At 40.1% G+C, this 19,735-nt stretch overlaps 1 protein-coding gene across 1 annotated transcript in view; it reads left to right on the top strand.

The window, feature by feature from the left end:
- Positions 1–17,057, top strand: part of npr3 (natriuretic peptide receptor 3) — a gene marked incomplete at both ends in the record, with an annotated part of 70,693 nt that extends 53,636 nt beyond the window's left edge. The window contains 5 exons of the mRNA XM_080041029.1: positions 188–323; positions 16,217–16,311; positions 16,443–16,560; positions 16,676–16,760; positions 16,946–17,057. Coding sequence (XP_079897155.1) covers positions 188–323; positions 16,217–16,311; positions 16,443–16,560; positions 16,676–16,760; positions 16,946–17,057 — 546 coding nt within the window. The remainder of the gene's footprint in view (positions 1–187; positions 324–16,216; positions 16,312–16,442; positions 16,561–16,675; positions 16,761–16,945) is intronic.
- Between the last annotated feature and the right edge of the window lie 2,678 nt (positions 17,058–19,735).

Raw genomic sequence — 19,735 nt, 5'->3', positions numbered from 1 at the left:
ATGTGTCAAGACAAAGTCAGAAACAAGTGAAATGCTTTATTAAAATAAATGTATGGTTAATTCATTCAAAAGTGAATTTCACACCAAGGAGGCATAGGCCGCTCTGACAAATAAAGTTTCATTTTTAAAAGAATGTTGCAGGTAATAATTAATAACTTCCTGTTCATAACTATATGTTCCATTTCAGGTCAACATGTTTGTTGAGGGATTCCATGATGCTATGTTGCTGTATGCCATTGCTTTGCATGAAGCCATGAAAAATGGATTCAGCAAGGAGAATGGAACAGAGATCACCTCACGCATGTGGAATAGAACATTTGAAGGTAAGAGAACCTTAATTACTGTACCCTATACTAAACACACTGGCACTTCTCCAGCTACCATTTCTAACTCTATACTCGCTGCTGTAAGGAACAACTGGTTAGAGAGGCTCATAATATTGCATGAAATTGAAACTGAAAGAAATAACTTTGAACTTTCTAAACAGGAAACCACCCTGTAAAGAGGGAAGATTGATTTCAATTATCTAATTAATAAAATAAGCTCCAGCTTATTTTTTAGGTTTCTGCTCGAAAATGACATACCCAAAATTAATAGAGTATATCTCTGCATCTACAAGGTCTATTTGAAAATTACAGAGGTTTTAGTAAAGACTATTCAGGCGGACTCTCCTAAATGGTCATTTTGGCACGTTTTGGCACAATCTGTGCCATTTGAAGTTTTTGATGTACTGAACTATATATTTCACTGTTATGTCATTATCTGTGATCATCACATACATTCTCAACAGTTTTTGATAATTTTTTTAGATTTAGATTTTTTTTTGCATAACCAACCAAACCTGTACACTACGTTCAAAGAAAACCATAAAAAGCAACTGAAGTTTGAATCAAAATTAAACATTTATTCTTCAACAATAATAAAAACAAACTGTAAATTGTAAAAAAAAAATCACACAACTATTTACAGTGACTGTAAATTCCAAATAAAACAAGTGTGTCCCACCTCTGCCACGCTTGCTTGCCGTTTAGTGTGTGGCTTTGCGTCTGCCTCTTGGCTGCCTCTCTTCAGTTGAGTCTGAATTAGAAGAGTATGAGAGCTGAAGAAGGGGAGCAGAAGCTGGACAAGGGGGGCACCCTCCCTGCATCTGAGTGGTGGAAGTAGGCAATGGGCCCGTCTGGGATGTTGATGGTTTGCACATAGGGTTGCAAAATTTCGTGAATTTTCAAAGTTGGAAACTTTCCATAGGAATTTATGGGAATTAACGGGAATAAACGGGAATTTACTAAAATTAAAGCAAACCAAATGCACTAAATCCTTCCAACTATGTTATTTCAGTCCTGGCAAACGTTCTAGACAGTAAAAAACAGTGTTTTCAACTAAGTTTTATAATATTTATGAACATTTAATTTCAAATCAGATTTTTTTTAAAGCTTATTGAGACACTCAACTTGATATCATATATTGCTTTTTACTAGACCAGGTTTACAGAGACTTAAACAGTAATTTTAAATATAGTTGGGGAAAATATATTTTAGCATAATCTTGACTAAAGCCACCAGATTTAATGCAAGTACACTTGGCAAGTTGCACATAGGCTATAGCACAATGCTTACTGCAGGGGTACTGAGGCCACGCCCCCTACATGCACTGTGCATTCCTCCATCACATGGGGGGCAATTTACTTCATTTATTGAATGGGTGGGGTCAGACAGTAATATTTTACTCAACATTCATCTTTTTATTGTTCAGTGAAATTATTGATTGTTCATAAAATAACCAAAACTTGATAAAGTTCTACTACAAAAAAATCTGTTCAAATGTAATGTGTTTTCTATTGTATAAGTTTGCATGGATGTCTGCCAATGACAAAACATAATGTTTATATGTTTAGATTAATGTTTGGATATGAAAAAAAAAATAAAATTAAATGACCGCATTTAGTTCATTCCTATAATTCCCAATTTGGAATATTCCTAAAATTCCCAAGCGAAAGTTCCCGTGGAAAGTTTCCGGAAATTTACCGGAAACTTTCCACCCCTTTGCAACCCTATTTGCACATCATCACTGTAAAATCAAATGTGGAAGAAAAACAAATATATCTATTCAGTGGCCTTGTTTTGAAAGTGCAATACGTGTAATCAAAAAAGCAACAGACGTGTGATAATAATAATCAACAAACTTGAAGGTAAACATAACATACAGTATATGTATAAGCAGGGCCGTCGTATAGGGGGTAAAGGTTATGACGATTATAAGGGCCCACAGCCAACTAGGGCCCACACAGACCCCAGTAGAATCTACGACAAAATTATTATGCATACAGTGAACTAATATATAATCATAGGAATGAGTCTGAATTAAAACAAAGCCACAAGTCATACAATATTCTAATTTTAATTATTTCAATAACCCCCTGGGCCCCTTCTTAAAAAATGGTTTGGTCCACCCCGCGGTTCGTTCTTCCTCATTGGAATTAAGTGAGCGCGAGCGAACTCAAGCAGGGCAAGGATGCCCCCCAAAAAGCACAAGTTCGCACACCAGAAAAGAGTTGAGAAGGAGGCCAGGAGTAGGATATGAGCAGCAAAGCAGGGGCCCAGGACATCAAAAACTTTTTTTCTAAGAATGGTGAGAGTAAAACTACAGAGGGAGGCTGAAACAATTAGCCTACTACTTGTTCATTCATAACATTACCTTTGACGGGGCGCAGACTGAATCCTACGTTAGCTGTCATCTGGCCGCGCTACACTCTGATCAAGTCGCCAGTTCATTTAAAAAAATTAAATTAAAAAAAGTCGCCAGTTCATTGTAGACCAACTATAACTGAACGTTACTATGTGTTTCACACATATTACTGTCTGACAGTGCTCCAGTAGCCTATGCGCCCATTCAGAGGCTGCATTGAATTGTATTATGACGCATTCAACTTCTACTCGGTAATTATGAGCATCTGACGATGGTCAGTTACGTTCAGGGCCGTCGGACTGCGGACAGGCTTGGGGGGGCCCAAGGCAGAGGGGGGCTGCACCAAAAAAAATAAAAACGTATTTTTTGTATTTCTTTTTTTTTTTACTGGCTCAATATAGGCCCCCGATCTTTGAAGGCCCAGAAATGTTTTATTTAGGAAGAAAAAAAATGGATATCAGGGGCCTTTCATTCGTCATTACATTTTTGTTATTTTTTAAATAACATTGTTCGGGGCTACGAAGATCAGGGGACTATATTGGGCCATTAAAAAATACAAACGAAGGGAAAAAATTCCCGAAGCTGACTGGATTTTTTAAACATGTACATTTCTGCTTTTTGGTCATTCTGTGTCTATTAAAGGCCTACTTCACCGGTTTGAATATGAAGGTGTATTGAATTCTGAGATCCTATGTAGTATAAATGTGCAAAAAAAATTTAAATCGGTTCATCCTAGCCTGAGAAAAGGCAGAAAGAGTGTTTTTTTTAACCCTATATTTCTCTTTCTGGTGACATCACAGAAAGAGAAATATAGGGTTAAAAAAAACACTCTTTCTGCCTTTTCTCAGGCTAGGATGAACCGATTTTTTTTTTTTTTGCACATTTATACTACATAGGATCTCAGAATTCAATACACCTTCATATTCAAACCGGTGAAGTAGGCCTTTAATTATTCCAGAAAATAGTACTAAATAGCTTACTTAGGAAACAGTTGATTTAGCCTTAGTTTTCTTCTCAAAGTGCACCAGATTGATGAATTTTACTTTAACATTTAAAAAAAATTCTCCCGGGGGAGCATTCCCCCGGACCCCCCTAGAAGGTCCAGGGTCCACGACACAGTCTCCCAAATTCCTGTGAGAAACACTGTGTGTGTGCGTGGTTATTAAGAGTCATTGGGGTTGTGTTCAAGTACGCGTAATGATTTGGTCATTCATCAATAGAAACATTGTGTTGTTATCTGGCTCAGAGAAGGACCAGTCACTCATACGTTTTGGACTATAGAGAAACATAGCTTTTACATGTTTGTATTGTAAGACCGTCTCTCAGAGGGCCCATCAGGACTTCCTGTATAGGGGCCCAGAATTTGGTGCAACGCCCCTGTGTATAAGCACACACACACGCATCTATCTAGCATAAAACAGATATTATATACATTATATACTGGTATATATGAACCTCTCTGTCTGTAGTAAATAATGAATTGAATTGTACCTTTCTAATGGAGGCGTGTAGTCAGCAACAGGTCGTCCTCAGCAGAAACTGGCTCCTCCGGACACTCCTCAAATACAATTTGCCACACCTCAGCCAAACAAAGTTTGGTTGAACGACGTCCTGCCATTTTTGATCATAAATGGTCATAAAATACCGACACTCTCTCAAAAGAGTCTCAAAAACACTCTAGAGTCAGCTAGCTTCACGCGAGAGCTCCTGCGTAAAATGACTACTGCTGTTTTTTTGCTTAGGACGTTACGCAGGCTTATAACTTGGCCAGGGATTGGTCGATTTGGATGATTGACACCTTGTTTTAACCGTAAGAGCCAATAGATGTTAGGGAAGGTATCGAAATGTGTGCCAGACACACAAGGACGGATTAACATGACCACGGGCCCTGGACACAAACCTGCCATGGACCCCTACCAACACGCAAATACACGCACTAGCACACCATGCAATCCACAATCACACACATTATAATGCAGCGCGCAGCCTAGAGAGAGAAAGAGAGAGAGAGAGAGAGCGAAATACAATTCTATAAAAGCTCTCTGGTGCTGCGCAAGAGAAAGAGACTCTTTGCGCCTGAGCCTACTAGACAGTTAGATTAGGGCAGAGACACCGATGATAAGCGCTAAGCGCGCGAGCAGAATTTTTTGCCATTGTAAGATCTCTGCGCCTGCTTTTTGGCCCACCCTTGCCCCCCTCGGAGCCTACACTCAATGTCTGAGCGAAGCAGCGCGTCACCCGGTGAAACGCTGTGTTGGTGTCGTTCACAGTGAGACCGTGCCAGTGTGAGCCGCCGTGCAGACACACTGTGGTTTAAGACTAATTGATCACAGGGTATTCCTGCACGTTAACGGGTGCCGAGGGGACAGGCGGGTGACAGGCTCCGCGATCCGATTGCATGTCCTGAGCCTGGATACCCCAATCCCCAATCTCACTGCCGACTAACTGTAAAGTGACACAGCCGACACAGTTAATATAATCACCACCTAAGCATGGACATCGGTTAAAAAAAGCGATCTCATTCTTATTGTCCTAAGGGCTTTGATGCAATCTATACAATCTGAACATTACGGAAGCAGTGTTGGTGCGTAAAAGCACGGCGCACTTGGCAAACTCTCCTCACTACAACTGCCACAGCAGAAAAGCCACTGTAGGTCGATCGCTGTGCCGATTCGTGCCCCTGACACGTTGACTCGCACCATAATGAGTCGAGGCTTTGATTTCAGTGCGGGGATGTGGAGCTCTTTGGCCATTTCCCGTGCCTTTTTTTCTCTAGACACATCGTTCTCTCTCCAAGCGCACACACGCTTGTCCCGGCCGAATATAAGACCCCGAATATAAAACGACCCGACTTTTTACGACCCATTCCCAGGGGAGGAGGGGGGGGGGGGGGAACCCCCGTCAAATTTTTTTAATTAAAAAAAAAATAAATAAAAAATCAAGGGCCCCCCTATTGGCCAGGGCCCTGGACATGTGCCCACTTTGCCCATGCGGTAATCCGTCATTGCAGACACATGATTGGCTAACAATCAGGAAGCGAAATAACACTAGCTCGAAACCTACTTCGTTGCATGCAAAACAAGCAAGGAAAAAGAAGTTAGATTCACGTTGGAAATGGTTTTAAACGAAAGGGGACATGTTGGATGTACTAAAACCATAGATAGTAAATCATATGGATGTAGCATCCGGGCTGACCTCAGTTATTCACACGGCATCCAATAATCCTGGTTTGTGCGCGTCGCCATTTTGTGAGGGGGAGGGAGATAGCTGACGTATACCTCCGAGGCAAAGTGAGGGACAACGGGCGGAGAGCTGTCACTCAAGAGATCGCGCCAATACATTTTAACCTCCAAAAGAATAAAAACTAGCGTGGGCCAAAAAAATTCACCCCCCTCAGTGTTGTCACAGAGATGTGACCTAAACATACAGACTAAAATGGTTTTGTGGCCCAGGCTGTAAATAGGTTTAATAATGCTGTGAAAACGGCATGTTTAACATTGGAGTCAATGAGAGATGGCTGTCTTCTGCTCCCAGCCCCCAGTGGCACTTCCGGGTTACTACAGTTGTGGTAACTTCCTTATTGGATGCTGGTAAAAATCGCTGAGGTTGGGGCTTGACTAAAACCGGAGTTCTTTGCTCTCAATTACAACTTTTCATCAAAACATCGCAAAATTAAGAAAGAATTTATGTTAGTCGATGTAAATAAGTGGTTGTATATCTTTTTATTATTTGGCTGCTGGTTCACTGAGTTTAGGGACATGATAGTGGTACTGTTGAACTCGTCATGGTCTTAGCTTTCATTTGAGATGATATTCGTGTGTATACAATGAAGTATCAGAGCGGTAGCAATGGAAATGTGGAGAGAGGGTTGACTTTCTGACGCTATTCGGATTTTGATATTTGATCATTAATATGCTTGGTGTTTGAGTTGATTTTGGTGTGTGTAAAAATTACTTATATGTGCAGAGTTTCTCATGTTTAATTTGATGTGCAGTATGACTATTTCTACATTATTATGGAAGTATTGTATGCCTTTTGCTGCGAGGGGGACGCTCGAGTTTAAGAGGTTAACTATTATTTGGAAGCCTGATTGATATTTAAAAATCAATAAACACAATTATATTGAAAAGACCAACATCATTTCTTAAACATTTATTTGTGGAAACAAGAATAAAACACAGTATAAAATGTAAATAGAAAATGTCTCTGAAATTTTGAAAATCCATAAAGTATATGTCACATGACTGTATTTCAGTTCATGCAAAGGAGGTCAAATGCATCATGGCAGACGTCTATGCTGCAGGAGGCATTTTTGTTGTGCATATTGAGCTAGGCTTGTGGGTAGATTTTGAAACTAATCAGGCATACAGGGAGAGGGGTGTGGCCTTTCAGCATTGTGTTTTTGAGTCTTCTGAACCTGTGAGAGACATGCTACCACACACGTTTTGCAGGTATCCCAAAAGGGTTAATGATGATAGGAATTCCCAGCCTGTGTATATTGCACATTTTCTGGGTAAATGTGTATCTTAGGCCCCTGAGGCGGGTTAGTTACTTCTATGGTTCAAAAGGACATTTTGTAGAGCACTTTGACATGAATCTCTGTCAGATATTTCAAGTCAATGGGACTTACTGAGTGAGGGGCATGGCTCTGGGGCTTGATAACAGTGCAAATATGTTGAGGATTGATTAGAAAACTAATAGCACACTTCACACAGTGGGGAAGCATGTTCTGCTAAATGTTGGCATTTCTGATCCAAAACGAGGAGACTGTGTTTGAACATCCAAGATGGCGCAGAGGATGGCTTCCTCTGTGTTTGGTGCGCTTTGTTTTGTTTGTGTATTTAATATGTTTAATGGCTGACAATATGCCACCCTACCAGAGAAGAACTTATGAACATCAGGGAAACTACTCCTGTGGAATTGATTCCCAACTTTCTCTCCCTATTTGTGGATTTATCTGATTTTCTGCTGCCACATCTGGTATGTCTTTAAGCTCACAGTGGCTGGTGTAATGAGGTGACAGTGATCCTACAACACTCCTGATATTGAACATTTACGCATAAATTGTAAACCATTTCACTCCTAAAGTAAGCCTCATTTATTCTGTTTGGTGTTTACATCCCACCACAGGCGAACATGAACATTTCATGCCTGCAGATCAGATTGTAAATATAGAACAAACCAACCTTAACTCCTTAGGTATTGTCTACAGCAACTTCAACAAATGAAACCGCAGTCGTGCACTCCCCCAATACAGATAGTTTATTAAATGTCCTACCAGAGAGGTAAATATTTTGGATCATTAACACTACAGTCAGTAATGCCTATCACGCTGCCACCCGAGCAGCACTGGATCACTCCAATCATGCCATGTTCCACCTGATTCCTGCATACAAGCATATACAGGTCCTTCTCATATAATTAGCATATTGTGATAAAGTTCATTATTTTCCATAATGTAATGATAATAATTGAACTTTCATATATTTTAGATTCATTGCACACCAACTGAAATATGTCAGGTCTTTTTTTGTTTTAATACTGATGATTTTGGCATACAGCTCATGAAAACCCCAAATTCCTATCTCAAAAAATTTGCATATTTCATCCGACCAATAAAAGAAAAGTGTTTTTAATACAAAAAAGTCAACCTTCAAATAATTATGTTCAGTTATGCACTCAATACTTGGTCGGGAATCCTTTCGCAGAAATGACTGCTTCAAGGCGGCGTGGCATGGAGGCAATCAGCCTGTGGCACTGCTGAGGTGTTATGGAGGCCCAGGATGCTTCGATAGCGGCCTTAAGCTCATCCACAGTGTTGGGTCTGGTGTCTCTCAACTTCCTCTTCACAATATCCCACAGATTCTCTATGGGGTTCAGGTCAGGAGAGTTGGCAGGCCAATTGAGCACAGTAATACCATGGTCAGTAAACCATTTACCAGTGGTTTTGGCACTGTGAGCTGTGACTGTGCCAGGTCTTGTTGAAAAATGAAACCTTCATCTCCATAAAGCTTTTCAGCAGATGGAAGCATGAAGTGCTCCAAAATCTCCTGATAGCTAGCTGCATTGACCCTGCCTTTGATTAAACACAGTGGACCAACACCAGCAGCTGACATGGCACCCCAGACCATCACTGACTGTGGGTACTTGACACTGGACTTCAGGCATTTTGGCATTTCCTTCACCCCAGTCTTCCTCCAGACTCTGGCACCTTGATTTCCGAATGACATGCAAAATTTGCTTTCATCCGAAAAAAGTACTTTGGACCACTGAGCAACAGTCCAGTGCTGCTTCTCTGTAGCCCAGGTCAGGCGCTTCTGCCGCTGTTTCTGGTTCAAAAGTGGCTTGACCTGGGGAATGCGGCACCTGTAGCCCATTTCCTGCACACGCCTGTGCACGGTGGCTCTGGATGTTTCTACTCCAGACTCAGTCCACTGCTTCCGCAGGTCCCCCAAGGTCTGGAATCGGCCCTTCTCCACAATCCTCCTCAGGGTCCGGTCACCTCTTCTGGTTGTGCAGTGTTTTCTGCCACACTTTTTCCTTCCCACAGACTTCCCACTGAGGTGCCTTGATACAGCACTCTAGGAACAGCCTATTCGCTCAGAAATTTCTTTCTGTGTCTTACCCTCTTGAGGGTGTCAATGATGGCCTTCTGGACAGCAGTCAGGTCGGCAGTCTTACCCATGATTGCGGTTTTGAGTAATGAACCAGGCTGGGAGTTTTTAAAATCTTCAGGAATCTTTTGCAGGTGTTTAGAGTTAATTAGTTGATTCAGATTATTAGGTTAAGAGCTGGTTTAGAGTACCTTTTCATGATATGCTAATTTTTTGAGATAGGAATTTGGGGTTTTCATGAGCTGTATGCCAAAATCATCAGTATTAAAACAACAAAAGACCTGAAATATTTCAGTTGGTGTGCAATGAATCTAAAATATATGAAAGTTCAATTATTATCATTACATTATGGAAAATAATCAACTTTATCACAATATGCTAATTATATGAGAAGGACCTGTGTATATATATATATATATATACATTTTTTTTCTGTACTTTTTTTTGTGTGGGCCTATGTGTGTGCATGTTCTCAAACGTTTCATGCGGCTCTTACGTTTGTTTTACATGTTGTTTATTATTTATTTTTTTATTTTGTTAATGTGTATGTGTCTGCCTGTTCGCAAATGTTTAATTGAGGACGCAACATAACGTTCGCAAACGTTTGGTGTGGACGCAACATAAAACTGCCCGCTCAGCTTGGAGGGAGGTTTTCCGTGAGTAAACAATTTGTGTCAAGTTCGCTCCGAAACAGAGTGGGAGAGTTTATATTTTTTGTTGAACGTTATACCAAGCCATTCTGCCTTATATGCCAGGCGTCATTAGCGCATTTCAAGGCTTCAAATCTTCAGCGCCACTTCAGCTCAATCCATGCTAAAAGTAAGTCCCACTAAGCAACATGCATAGTAAGAGAAAAACGCTATTGTAAATTGTTATATTTTTGTTTGTGGACTTGGTTGAACTGAGAGTTTGGGTGTGAGGCAGTGCACACTATGTTCATTGTTGAAAATGACTGGCCTGTCGTCTTAGTACTGTAGGAGTCCAGTTCTGTCATTATCACAGGGGCGGCCTTAACGATCTGGGGGCCCGTTTCAAGTCCTAGTGTGGGGCCCCCCGTTTTTTTTTTTCTTTTTTAATAAATAATGCGAAAATTAAAAAGATTGTGGAATCCAGTTGGTTCTTCGACGGATTATGAGATAATAGGCCCCTGGACCAAGACTCTCAAAGGGCCCCCCCACTCCTACCTATCCAGTCAGTTACACTGACTTTTCCGCACAGATACATACAATTATTGGCAAAAAACATATTAAGAAAGTCAGTGTTTCCCAGATGATTTTGGGACACTGTGGGAGGGACCCTGGTCCTTGTTGGGGGGTCTGGGGGCATTGCACACTGGAAGAAAATGTGTACCGTTTTAAAGTAAAATGCATCAATCTGATGCACTTAGAGAGGAAATTTTAGAGGCTAAATCAAATCTAAAGCTGCAGAAGGAACATTATTTTTCTGATTTTTCTTAAGCAGGCAGCATCCTTTACTCTGCAACTGCAAAAACAGTAGATTGGTCTGCAGACCCATGTTATATGATGGAGAGACCCATTTCAACAGATAAAGGGTGGATAGCTACTTTTTATGAACAGTATAGAATTTACACATAGAAAGTTTATTCCTGTATGTGTGGGGGCCTTAGAGGCCCCTCATGAAGCCCCTAAAACAGAGCTAATAATGCTGTTGCTTTACAATTGCTTTTGTATTTCTCCCCTACTAGTTGAGGGGCCCATGATGATTTATTTCCTTATATTTAGGCTATTCCTTTTTGGAACCTTTTATTGACATGAGTGACTGAGCTCTTTGACTATAAGGCATGTAAAGTTATCAGTACCTTAGCTTAGGGCCCCCTTGAGCCCTTGTTCCCCTGGGCCTGGTAGCATGCACAAGCATTATTTATTTAAAAAATAATAATAATACAAAATTCAACTGAAACGGGTGAAACATAGTTAAGGCCGTTACTGCATTATCATTTTGGTTGTGACATTTACAGTAAATCTGACTGAGCAGAGGTCTGTGTGTGTGTGTGTGTGTGTGTGTGTGTGTGTGTGTGTGTGCGTGTGCATGTATGAGGAAGGGATGGGGGGATGTTCATGTGTACCCGTGTGTACGATGTGGCTCTTTGCAGTAACACAGTAAAAAATGTGGCTCTTAGTCTCTGACTGGTTGGCCACCCCTGTAATAGTAGATTAACCAACTGTGTTGTCTGCCGAAAAATTTAACTTACCGTCAAGAAGAAGTAGTTTGGCTGGCAGTATTTTCGTTTTTCCATGTCGGATTCGGCTTGGCAGACAAACACTGGCCCTCTTCACGGTGAAGTTCATCACGGTTGCTGACCGGAGCTGACTGATATTCCGTTCTTCTTTGTTCCCCTTTTATTATTTCTGAGCAGTCCACCTGCCGATGTCCGAATCATAAAGCAAAGGAAACCTTGGAAACGATTATTCAAACGCCGTTTCTTTCTTGGCCCTATCCGTATGTCTCTATCTGCAACGTTCATGTGTCACGTGACTCGGTGACTGGCATTCACCAAAAAACCTAACTGCAAAAACATTGATTTTGAGACTGCAATTTTAATTAATAAATAAAATTAAAAATGTAATATTTTACTGAGTTCATTGTGCCTGTCATAATGTAGGCCTATTAAAGCAGCTCCGAGTAACATTTAAATATCTTTTAAACAGCCTCATGTTTCCTTACATAATCATAAATTACCTTTAACAGCAAACGAGACCATCAGTGCAAAGAAAGACGTTTTTATATAATTTTTATTACTGCATTTGGTCTGGTCGCACACCCAGTCCGATTTTCGGTCCACGCGTGCATGCTTTATGGTCACATATCCGTATTGGTTGCAGATTTCAGTGTGGCGCAACAACGTGATTTGAGAAGCCTATCCCTCCAGGTGAGGGAAGGGGAGCGGGAGCCTTGTTTGAGACAGTTGTTTGTCGTCATAATGACTGATAACGGGGCTGAACCATCAAAGAAAAAAAAGAAAATGCAATGAAGAAAAGCTAAAAGGGAGAGATAGGCGGGCGGGAGGGCGTTGCCAAGGCGTACACATATATACACAATTTCACGGGAGCGAACTAGACTCCTAAATGAATGAGCGGTAGCCTACTAAAACAAAGTTTACTTTGCCTCACCAGCATCATCAGATGACCATTATTCATCTGAAATAGTCATTATTTACAACAACATAAACACATTACCTCATCGTGATCCATACTAACTGCCGTCTCTCGTTCATTCGCTTTCTGTGAGGACACGTAATCTTTCAGCTCCGTGAGAGGTGACACTCATCAACTCATTGCAATCAGGTGTGTGTAGCACTGACTGGCATTCAGTGGTGTGCACAGGTAGACCTGAAGTGGTGCTGAAGCACCTGCCCTTTTCCCCTGGCCCAATCAAGTGCCCTTTTGAAAAAGAAAAAAAAAATCTGAAAGTTCTCTTTTTTTTTTTTTTTTTTTTTTTACAGTGTATGCCGACATTATCATCTATATATGCTCAACGATTAAAAACGTTTGACAATAATGCCCCAATAAATATGCCCCCCCTCCTCCTCCTCCGCACACACTTCCTTTGTCAACGTGAACGTGCAGAGTGGACACAAACGGAGGCGCGTTGCCGCTGCTGCACACACACACCTACTCCCCGGCCTGCCCTGCTCCACCAGCGAGGTAACACATACATGAATGGAGTCAAGAGTGTATTGTTTGCCCCCTAAGCCTGAGTTGCCAAGCTATAACTTGCATTTATTTGTCTCTGTTATAAAGTAGCCTCTATCATGCAGTGCCACACAGCTGGGCATAAATTAGCCGACTGTCCTGCTTAAAGGCCTACTTCACCGGTTTGAATATGAAGGTGTATTGAATTCTGAGATCCTATGTAGTATAAATGTGCAAAAAAAAAAAAATCGGTTCATCCTAGCCTGAGAAAAGGCAGAAAGAGTGTTTTTTTTAACCCTATATTTCTCTTTCTGGTGACATCACAGAAAGAGAAATATAGGGTTAAAAAAAACTTACTTTGTAAATATTACTGTGATGTCACAGTAAAAGACATCACAGTAATATTTACAAAGTAAGTTTTTTTTAACCCTATATTTCTCTTTCTGTGATGTCACCAGAAAGACAAATATAGGGTTAAAAAAAACACTCTTTCTGCCTTTTCTCAGGCTAGGATGAACCGATTTTAATTTTTTTTGCACATTTATACTACATAGGATCTCAGAATTCAATACACCTTCATATTCAAACCGGTGAAGTAGGCCTTTAAGAAGCTAGCCCAAAAATAAAATAGATATGACGTGATGAACACAACTAATGTCGGCGGAGTTTGTCATTGGTACAACATGTGAATCTATCAGTATGCTGAATATTTAGTGTTGTTTAGGTTTACTTTAAGCTATATAATTAACACATGCAGAAATGTATTTGCTAAATCAATGACAAACAGGCAATTCCCAATTGCCTGCAGAAAAAGTAGCCTTGTGTCTGGTTGTAATGTAACCAAGCAGTCTTATTTTATATGGTTGGTCTCTTTTTTTATTTACAAATTGCAATATAATGCCTAGAAAGGAGAGGTTAACAAGGAAAAAGAAAGGGAGCAAGCATCCACCAGCAGCAAGGAGGAAGATGAAGATGAAAGGTCAGTCAAGACCAGAGTCATGTTAGCTGTTCAGGGCCTTTTAAAGCTCAGATTTTAATGTTGAACTGTTCCTCAAATGTTATTGAAATATCTTAAAAGCTGTCCACACATTTTATTTTAACTATGCAAAGTGGGTTGGTGGTAGCCTACTAAATCAATCATGAAGCTATATAAGCTAATTATATTATTTTGTCCCAACCATAAATAATTTCTATGTTACAAGACTTGCAGTAATCTTTTACCTTAATAGGATATTATTAGTACGGAGATCAAGGGCCAAACGAAGGCTTCAAAGAGAGAATTCGGGATGAGGGATTATTTTAAAAAATCCGAAGCTGACTGTTTTTTTTTCAAACATGTACATTTTTTCTTTCTGCTTTTTGGTAATTCTGTGTCTCCAAATTATTCCAGAAAATAGTACTAAATAGCCCACATTGACACAGGTGATTTAGCCTTAGCTTTCTTCTCAAATTGCACCAGATTGATGAATTTTACTTTAAAAGGTTGAAATTTTTCCCCCGGACCTCCCTAGAAGGTCCAGGATCCCACAGTCTCCCAGATTCCTTTGAGAAACACTCTATGTGTGGCCGGGTATTACAAGTCATTAGGCCAGGGGGGGGATTTTGTACAAGTACCCTTAAAATAATTTGGTCGTTCATCGATAGAATATATTGTGCCCTTTTTTTTTGCACTGAGCACCTGCCCCCCAAAATGTCTGTGCACGCCACTGCTGGCATTAGTTGATGCTGTGTCACTAACCACTCTCACGGAGCCGAAAAGAGTCCGGTGCCCTCACACTTTCAACACACGGACATGCACTATATTGCTTCCTGATCATTTGAATCTCGCACACCCGGCACGAGCTAGAAAACAGCTTCATGACAGCTGGCGTCGTAAAAATACTACCGCTTTTGTCCAAAGGGGCCGCCAACGTGCAATGTTAGTCGTAGTGGCTTTAAGGTGAAAACATGGCTTGCAAAAATAGTGTTGAATAAAATAGAGTTCATAAGCAAATAAGACATGGGAAAATGATCACACTATTGTTAAATTATTTTATTTTATGCATACTTTTACAGTTACAGACAAGTGCTTAAATTAAGTTTAGATTTAAAATTCCGTAGAGAAGCAGTGTCTTTGTTTTGGTGATAAGTTGTTTAAATCTCTCAGAAATCTCTTCTTCATAATAAGATATAAAAATTTGAATTATTCGTGTGTGTTTTATTTAAATCAGCGGTACAACATTTCATTTAAGGGAGTAGAAATGAATTCCGCGCTTAATATAGTATCGTGATATCAATCGCAATATCGTATCGTACTCAAAATTTCATATCGTTACATCCCTATCAGGTACACCTTGCTAGTACCGGATTGGATCTCCTTTGGCTTTCGGAACTGCCTTAATTCTTCGTGGCATACTTTCAACAAGGTGTTGGAAACATTCCTCAGAGGTTTTTGTCCATATTGACATGATAGCATCACACAGTTGCTGCAGATCTGGCGGCTGAACATCCATGATGTGAATCTCTGGTTCCACCACATCCACATCTCTATTGGGTTGAGATCTGGTGACTGTGCAGGCCATTGGAGTACAGTCAACTCATTGTCATGTTCAAGAAACCAGTTTGATATGATTTGAGCTTTGTAACATGGTGCATTATCCTGCTGGAAGTAGCTATAAGAAGATAGGTACACTGTGGTCATAAAGGGATGGACATGGTCAGCAACAATACTCAGGTAGGCTGTGGTGTCTAAACATTGCTCAATTGGTACTAAGGAGCCCAAAGTGTGCCAAGAAAATATCCCCCACACCATTACACCACCACCACCAGCCTGAACCGATAATACATGGCAGGATGGATCCATGCTTTCATGTTGTTTATGCCAAATTCTGACCCTACCATCTGAATGTCGCAAATTGAGACTCAACAGACCAGGCAAGATTTTTCCAATCTTCTATTGCCCAATGTTAGTGAGCCAGTGCGAATTGTAGCCTCAGTTCCCTGTTCTTAGCTGACAGGAGTGGCACCCGGTGGGGTCTTCTGCTGCTGCAGCCCATCTGCTTCAAGGTTGGACGTGTTGTGCGTTCAGAGATGGTATTCAGCATACCCTGGTTGTAACGAGTGGTTATTTGTGTTACTGTTGTCTTTCCATCATCGTCATCAAGGCATTTTCACCTACACAACTGTGTGTGTGTGTGTGTGTGTGTGTTTGTGCATGCGCGCGTTTCTTTACCTTTTTGTAGTATAGCTAAACGAAGTTCTCATTGTTTTCATGATGGTGAAAAGGGATTGCTGGCCAGGTATCCATGGATGTCAACGGTGATAGAAACGGAGATTTTTCTTTGATGGCCATGACCAATGTTGAGGCAGGCACCTATGAGGTAAGTAGAAGCAATATTCTAATAGAGGTAATGAGTCTGGAAAAGGTTATAGCATCTTTCCTGACTGGCAGAAGATGGTAAAGGTGCTTGTGGAATTTTAAGTCAATGATATAATGGTACATAACTTGCAGGTGGTGGCCAACTACTTTGGTGTAAATGGAACTTTTCAGCTACTTCCTGCCTTCAACACTGACCATTTCACTCTGAGAGGAAGATATACAGCACACAAAGAGATACCAGACAAATCATGTAAAAAATCACTTATTTTCTCTTAAACCTGTGAAATTTGATGCTGGAATCTTATTTCATATATAGTATGAATGATGGAGTACTTGTTTTTACCAATTTCTGCTCTTCCAAACAGGTGGGATAGGAGTTTCAGCATTGACTGGAGTCATCGTGGGAGCTGTTCTGGGAACTGTTATGCTTATAGCGTTCTACTTTTTCAGGTATAATAGGTTTTTGATTTTTACAGCTTTTACAACACATTTAAGATAACCATTTTCAAGGTTTCTACTGTACTTAAGTAAAAAGATTGTTGTAAAAGCTGCATCTCAAAGATGTTATGCTAACTGAAAGGAATGATCGTTATAACGAGCAGGTTGAAAAATGTTTGTCATTTCTTCCTCTATAGAAAAAACTACAGGATTACCATTGAGCGTCGCACGGCTAGTGAAGAGTGTGACAGTGGGAAGCACCGTCAGTTACGGGAGGACTCCATCAGGTCCACCTTCTCGGCCGCATAACCAACATCAGCAGCAGTCAATTCACAGAGAATCACACATTTAAATGTGACCAAAGACTTTGCAATTGTTTCCAGTGGAGCAATGTGCTGTTAAGAATGAGACAATTGTAACTCAGGACAGTTGTAACAGTCACAAAGCACCACTTTCTTGGATTTTCCTCCATACAAAAGTATATACTTGTATTGTTGTATAGAAATCTTTGGCCATAATATTCTTTAAGGGTTTTTTTAAGATTATTATTTTTTAATTCAGATATTGGTTACCATGATTCAGAACAGAACATATTACATTATATTAGCATGGCATAAGGTGGGCAAGTTCTCCCTTGCCTTTCAGGTTGACAGGTAAAATAATGGCCTCATGTTTGAGGAAGATAAACAATAATGTCACAACACAACCTTAAGGAAATGATACAGCTGAACCACACTGACTCAAAAGGAAAATAGGAGAGATTAATATCCATAGGTTATAAGCTATTTATATTAAGCTACTGGTATTTTAAGATGGTCAGCTAACCATAGCCTTGCTGAGATCCTAATTCCCAACTGACCATATTGCTTCTTTTATATTTCTCTATTTAATAAGTTCCGTTGATATTTGCATCATTTTGGTACTACTTTCTGACGAGGCATTCTTTACAAATGTGCCTTTTTAATTAATTGAATAAGTCAATTGCTAATGCTTTATAGATCTGTAATAAGCCAGTAATATTAATACGTTTGGGTGTTGGGTTTTGGTAGTTTTTGCTTAAAAGCTGCCAAAAGCAGTATCAGACGATACAAGTCACCGATCACAGGGTTTATTTACTGTTTTATGAATGATGTAACCTACCCCTAATAACACTAAGTAAGAAAATTGAGAGATGGGACCGTGTGATGGGTTGGCAAGTATTTAATGCAAGGCAAAGGTTCAACATATAGCACAATCTCTCTAAGAGACACAACTTAAACTATTATTATTATTGTTATTATTATTATTATTATTATTATTATTATTATTATTAAAGAAAAGTGAGCCATGCTTGCGTATTTGGTATTTGGTATGATAATCTGCTGATAACGATCAATGGGAGCACCCTCAGATTAAAACAAACAAATTATATTTTCAAATTTCATGCTGAAAGAGGATCAACACAAAAGTAGTTTATTAATGGCTTATTACTGACTCTTTCCTTTTTTCGATTATGTATTAATGACCAAAGACATGAGTATTCCTTATCAGAAAGTGGAACTGGAATCATATGATTGTGCTTTTATAAATAATTGTATTTCCGTGTTATAAAGTGTGATGTGCTGACCATAAACAGTTATAACTGCATGAAAGAGAAATTTCACTCCACATAGGTGACTGACCTATAGGTTGTTTTTTAGCTTACTCTTTATAATTTGGGTTGCATTATTCAGGCAGGATTTTAAGATACCTTTTTATAGAAAACTAAATAAAGACAGTGAACTTGGATAATAACCTTTCTTGCCTCGTTTGCCTGATTGTGTGATGAGGAAAATATTCCGTGGGACAACAGATTTATTGAACTCTATTTCAAGAGCAATTTAACTCCAGAGCAAAGCAGTGTATATTATTACTATAATGACATTTGATACATGGTATGGTTTGGTAACCTAATGCATTTCACTCATTATGTGTTTCATCATTGTAGGTCACTAATTCAATCAAATGTGTTTCATATTTTTGGGAAACATTCTCGGTCTCCATCTCTTCATAAACTATGGTGTAATTCTAGTATAGTTCAAATGCCTGTACCTGTACCTGTATATGTAACATTTGAGAAGAAAACACTAGTTACATGGTGAACTGAATTAAAGGTGTAGTCAGCCATTCTGGAGAACCCTTGTTGTCAAAATCACTTTGTCAAAATCAGTGAATATCTCCTCGAGCTGAAAAAGAAAACACAGTTAATACCCAGTCTAGGCTCTGTAAACGGGCATGTTAGTCCAATACACTATGTCCAAAAAAGGGGGTTTGTGGGATTGTTGGGGGGGATTTGGAAAACTATATACTTTTGAAAGCTTCATGCATGATTTAATGTGCATGGACGCCATTATGGCGGCCATCTTGGCTTTTCAAAAATGACGACCTTCAAACGCTCGTTTATTAATAGCTTGCCTCCTAGATGGCCTTGAATCATGATTCTAGGCATGTGACAGTGTGAAATGTGAGTACAAGGCTGGACTGAGGACGCAGCCTTGGGGGACGCCGCTGTTGAGAATGATGGTGGCGGACGTGTGGCGGAATGATCTTGATGTGCCGGGGTCTGTTGCAGTGTTGCCAACTTAGCGACTTTTCAGACCCCTCTGGCGTTATTTTTTTTTAAAAGCGACCAGCAACAAATCTATCAACTTTTTCTGGTGTTATTGGTGACTTTTTTGCTAAAAAAAAGTATCACTCTTAACTCTTCTCAAAGAGCATCAGGTGCCTCCGCGGCCCCACCCCCGTCCCAGAGCACTGACAGGCGGCAGAGTCCTCCCACAGCAGTCCCTCCCAGCTGCGGTCAGCGCAGGAGATACAGCTCTCTGCTCTAGTTTTTCGTCAGCATCACTATTAGCAGTTGTAGTAGCAGCTTTCCCCCTCTCTTTTACAGTCTACGACTAGTGGAAAAACAAGCCGAAACGTGCCGGTTTATGATGGAAATAAATCGCTCGCTTTACCGATACATGACA

Source organism: Ammodytes marinus (genome assembly GCF_949987685.1).
Source record: "Ammodytes marinus genome assembly, chromosome: 2".
Lineage (NCBI taxonomy): Eukaryota > Metazoa > Chordata > Actinopteri > Uranoscopiformes > Ammodytidae > Ammodytes > Ammodytes marinus.
The sequence above is the reverse complement of the archived record's forward strand: the minus strand, read 5'-3'. Positions and strand labels throughout refer to the sequence as shown.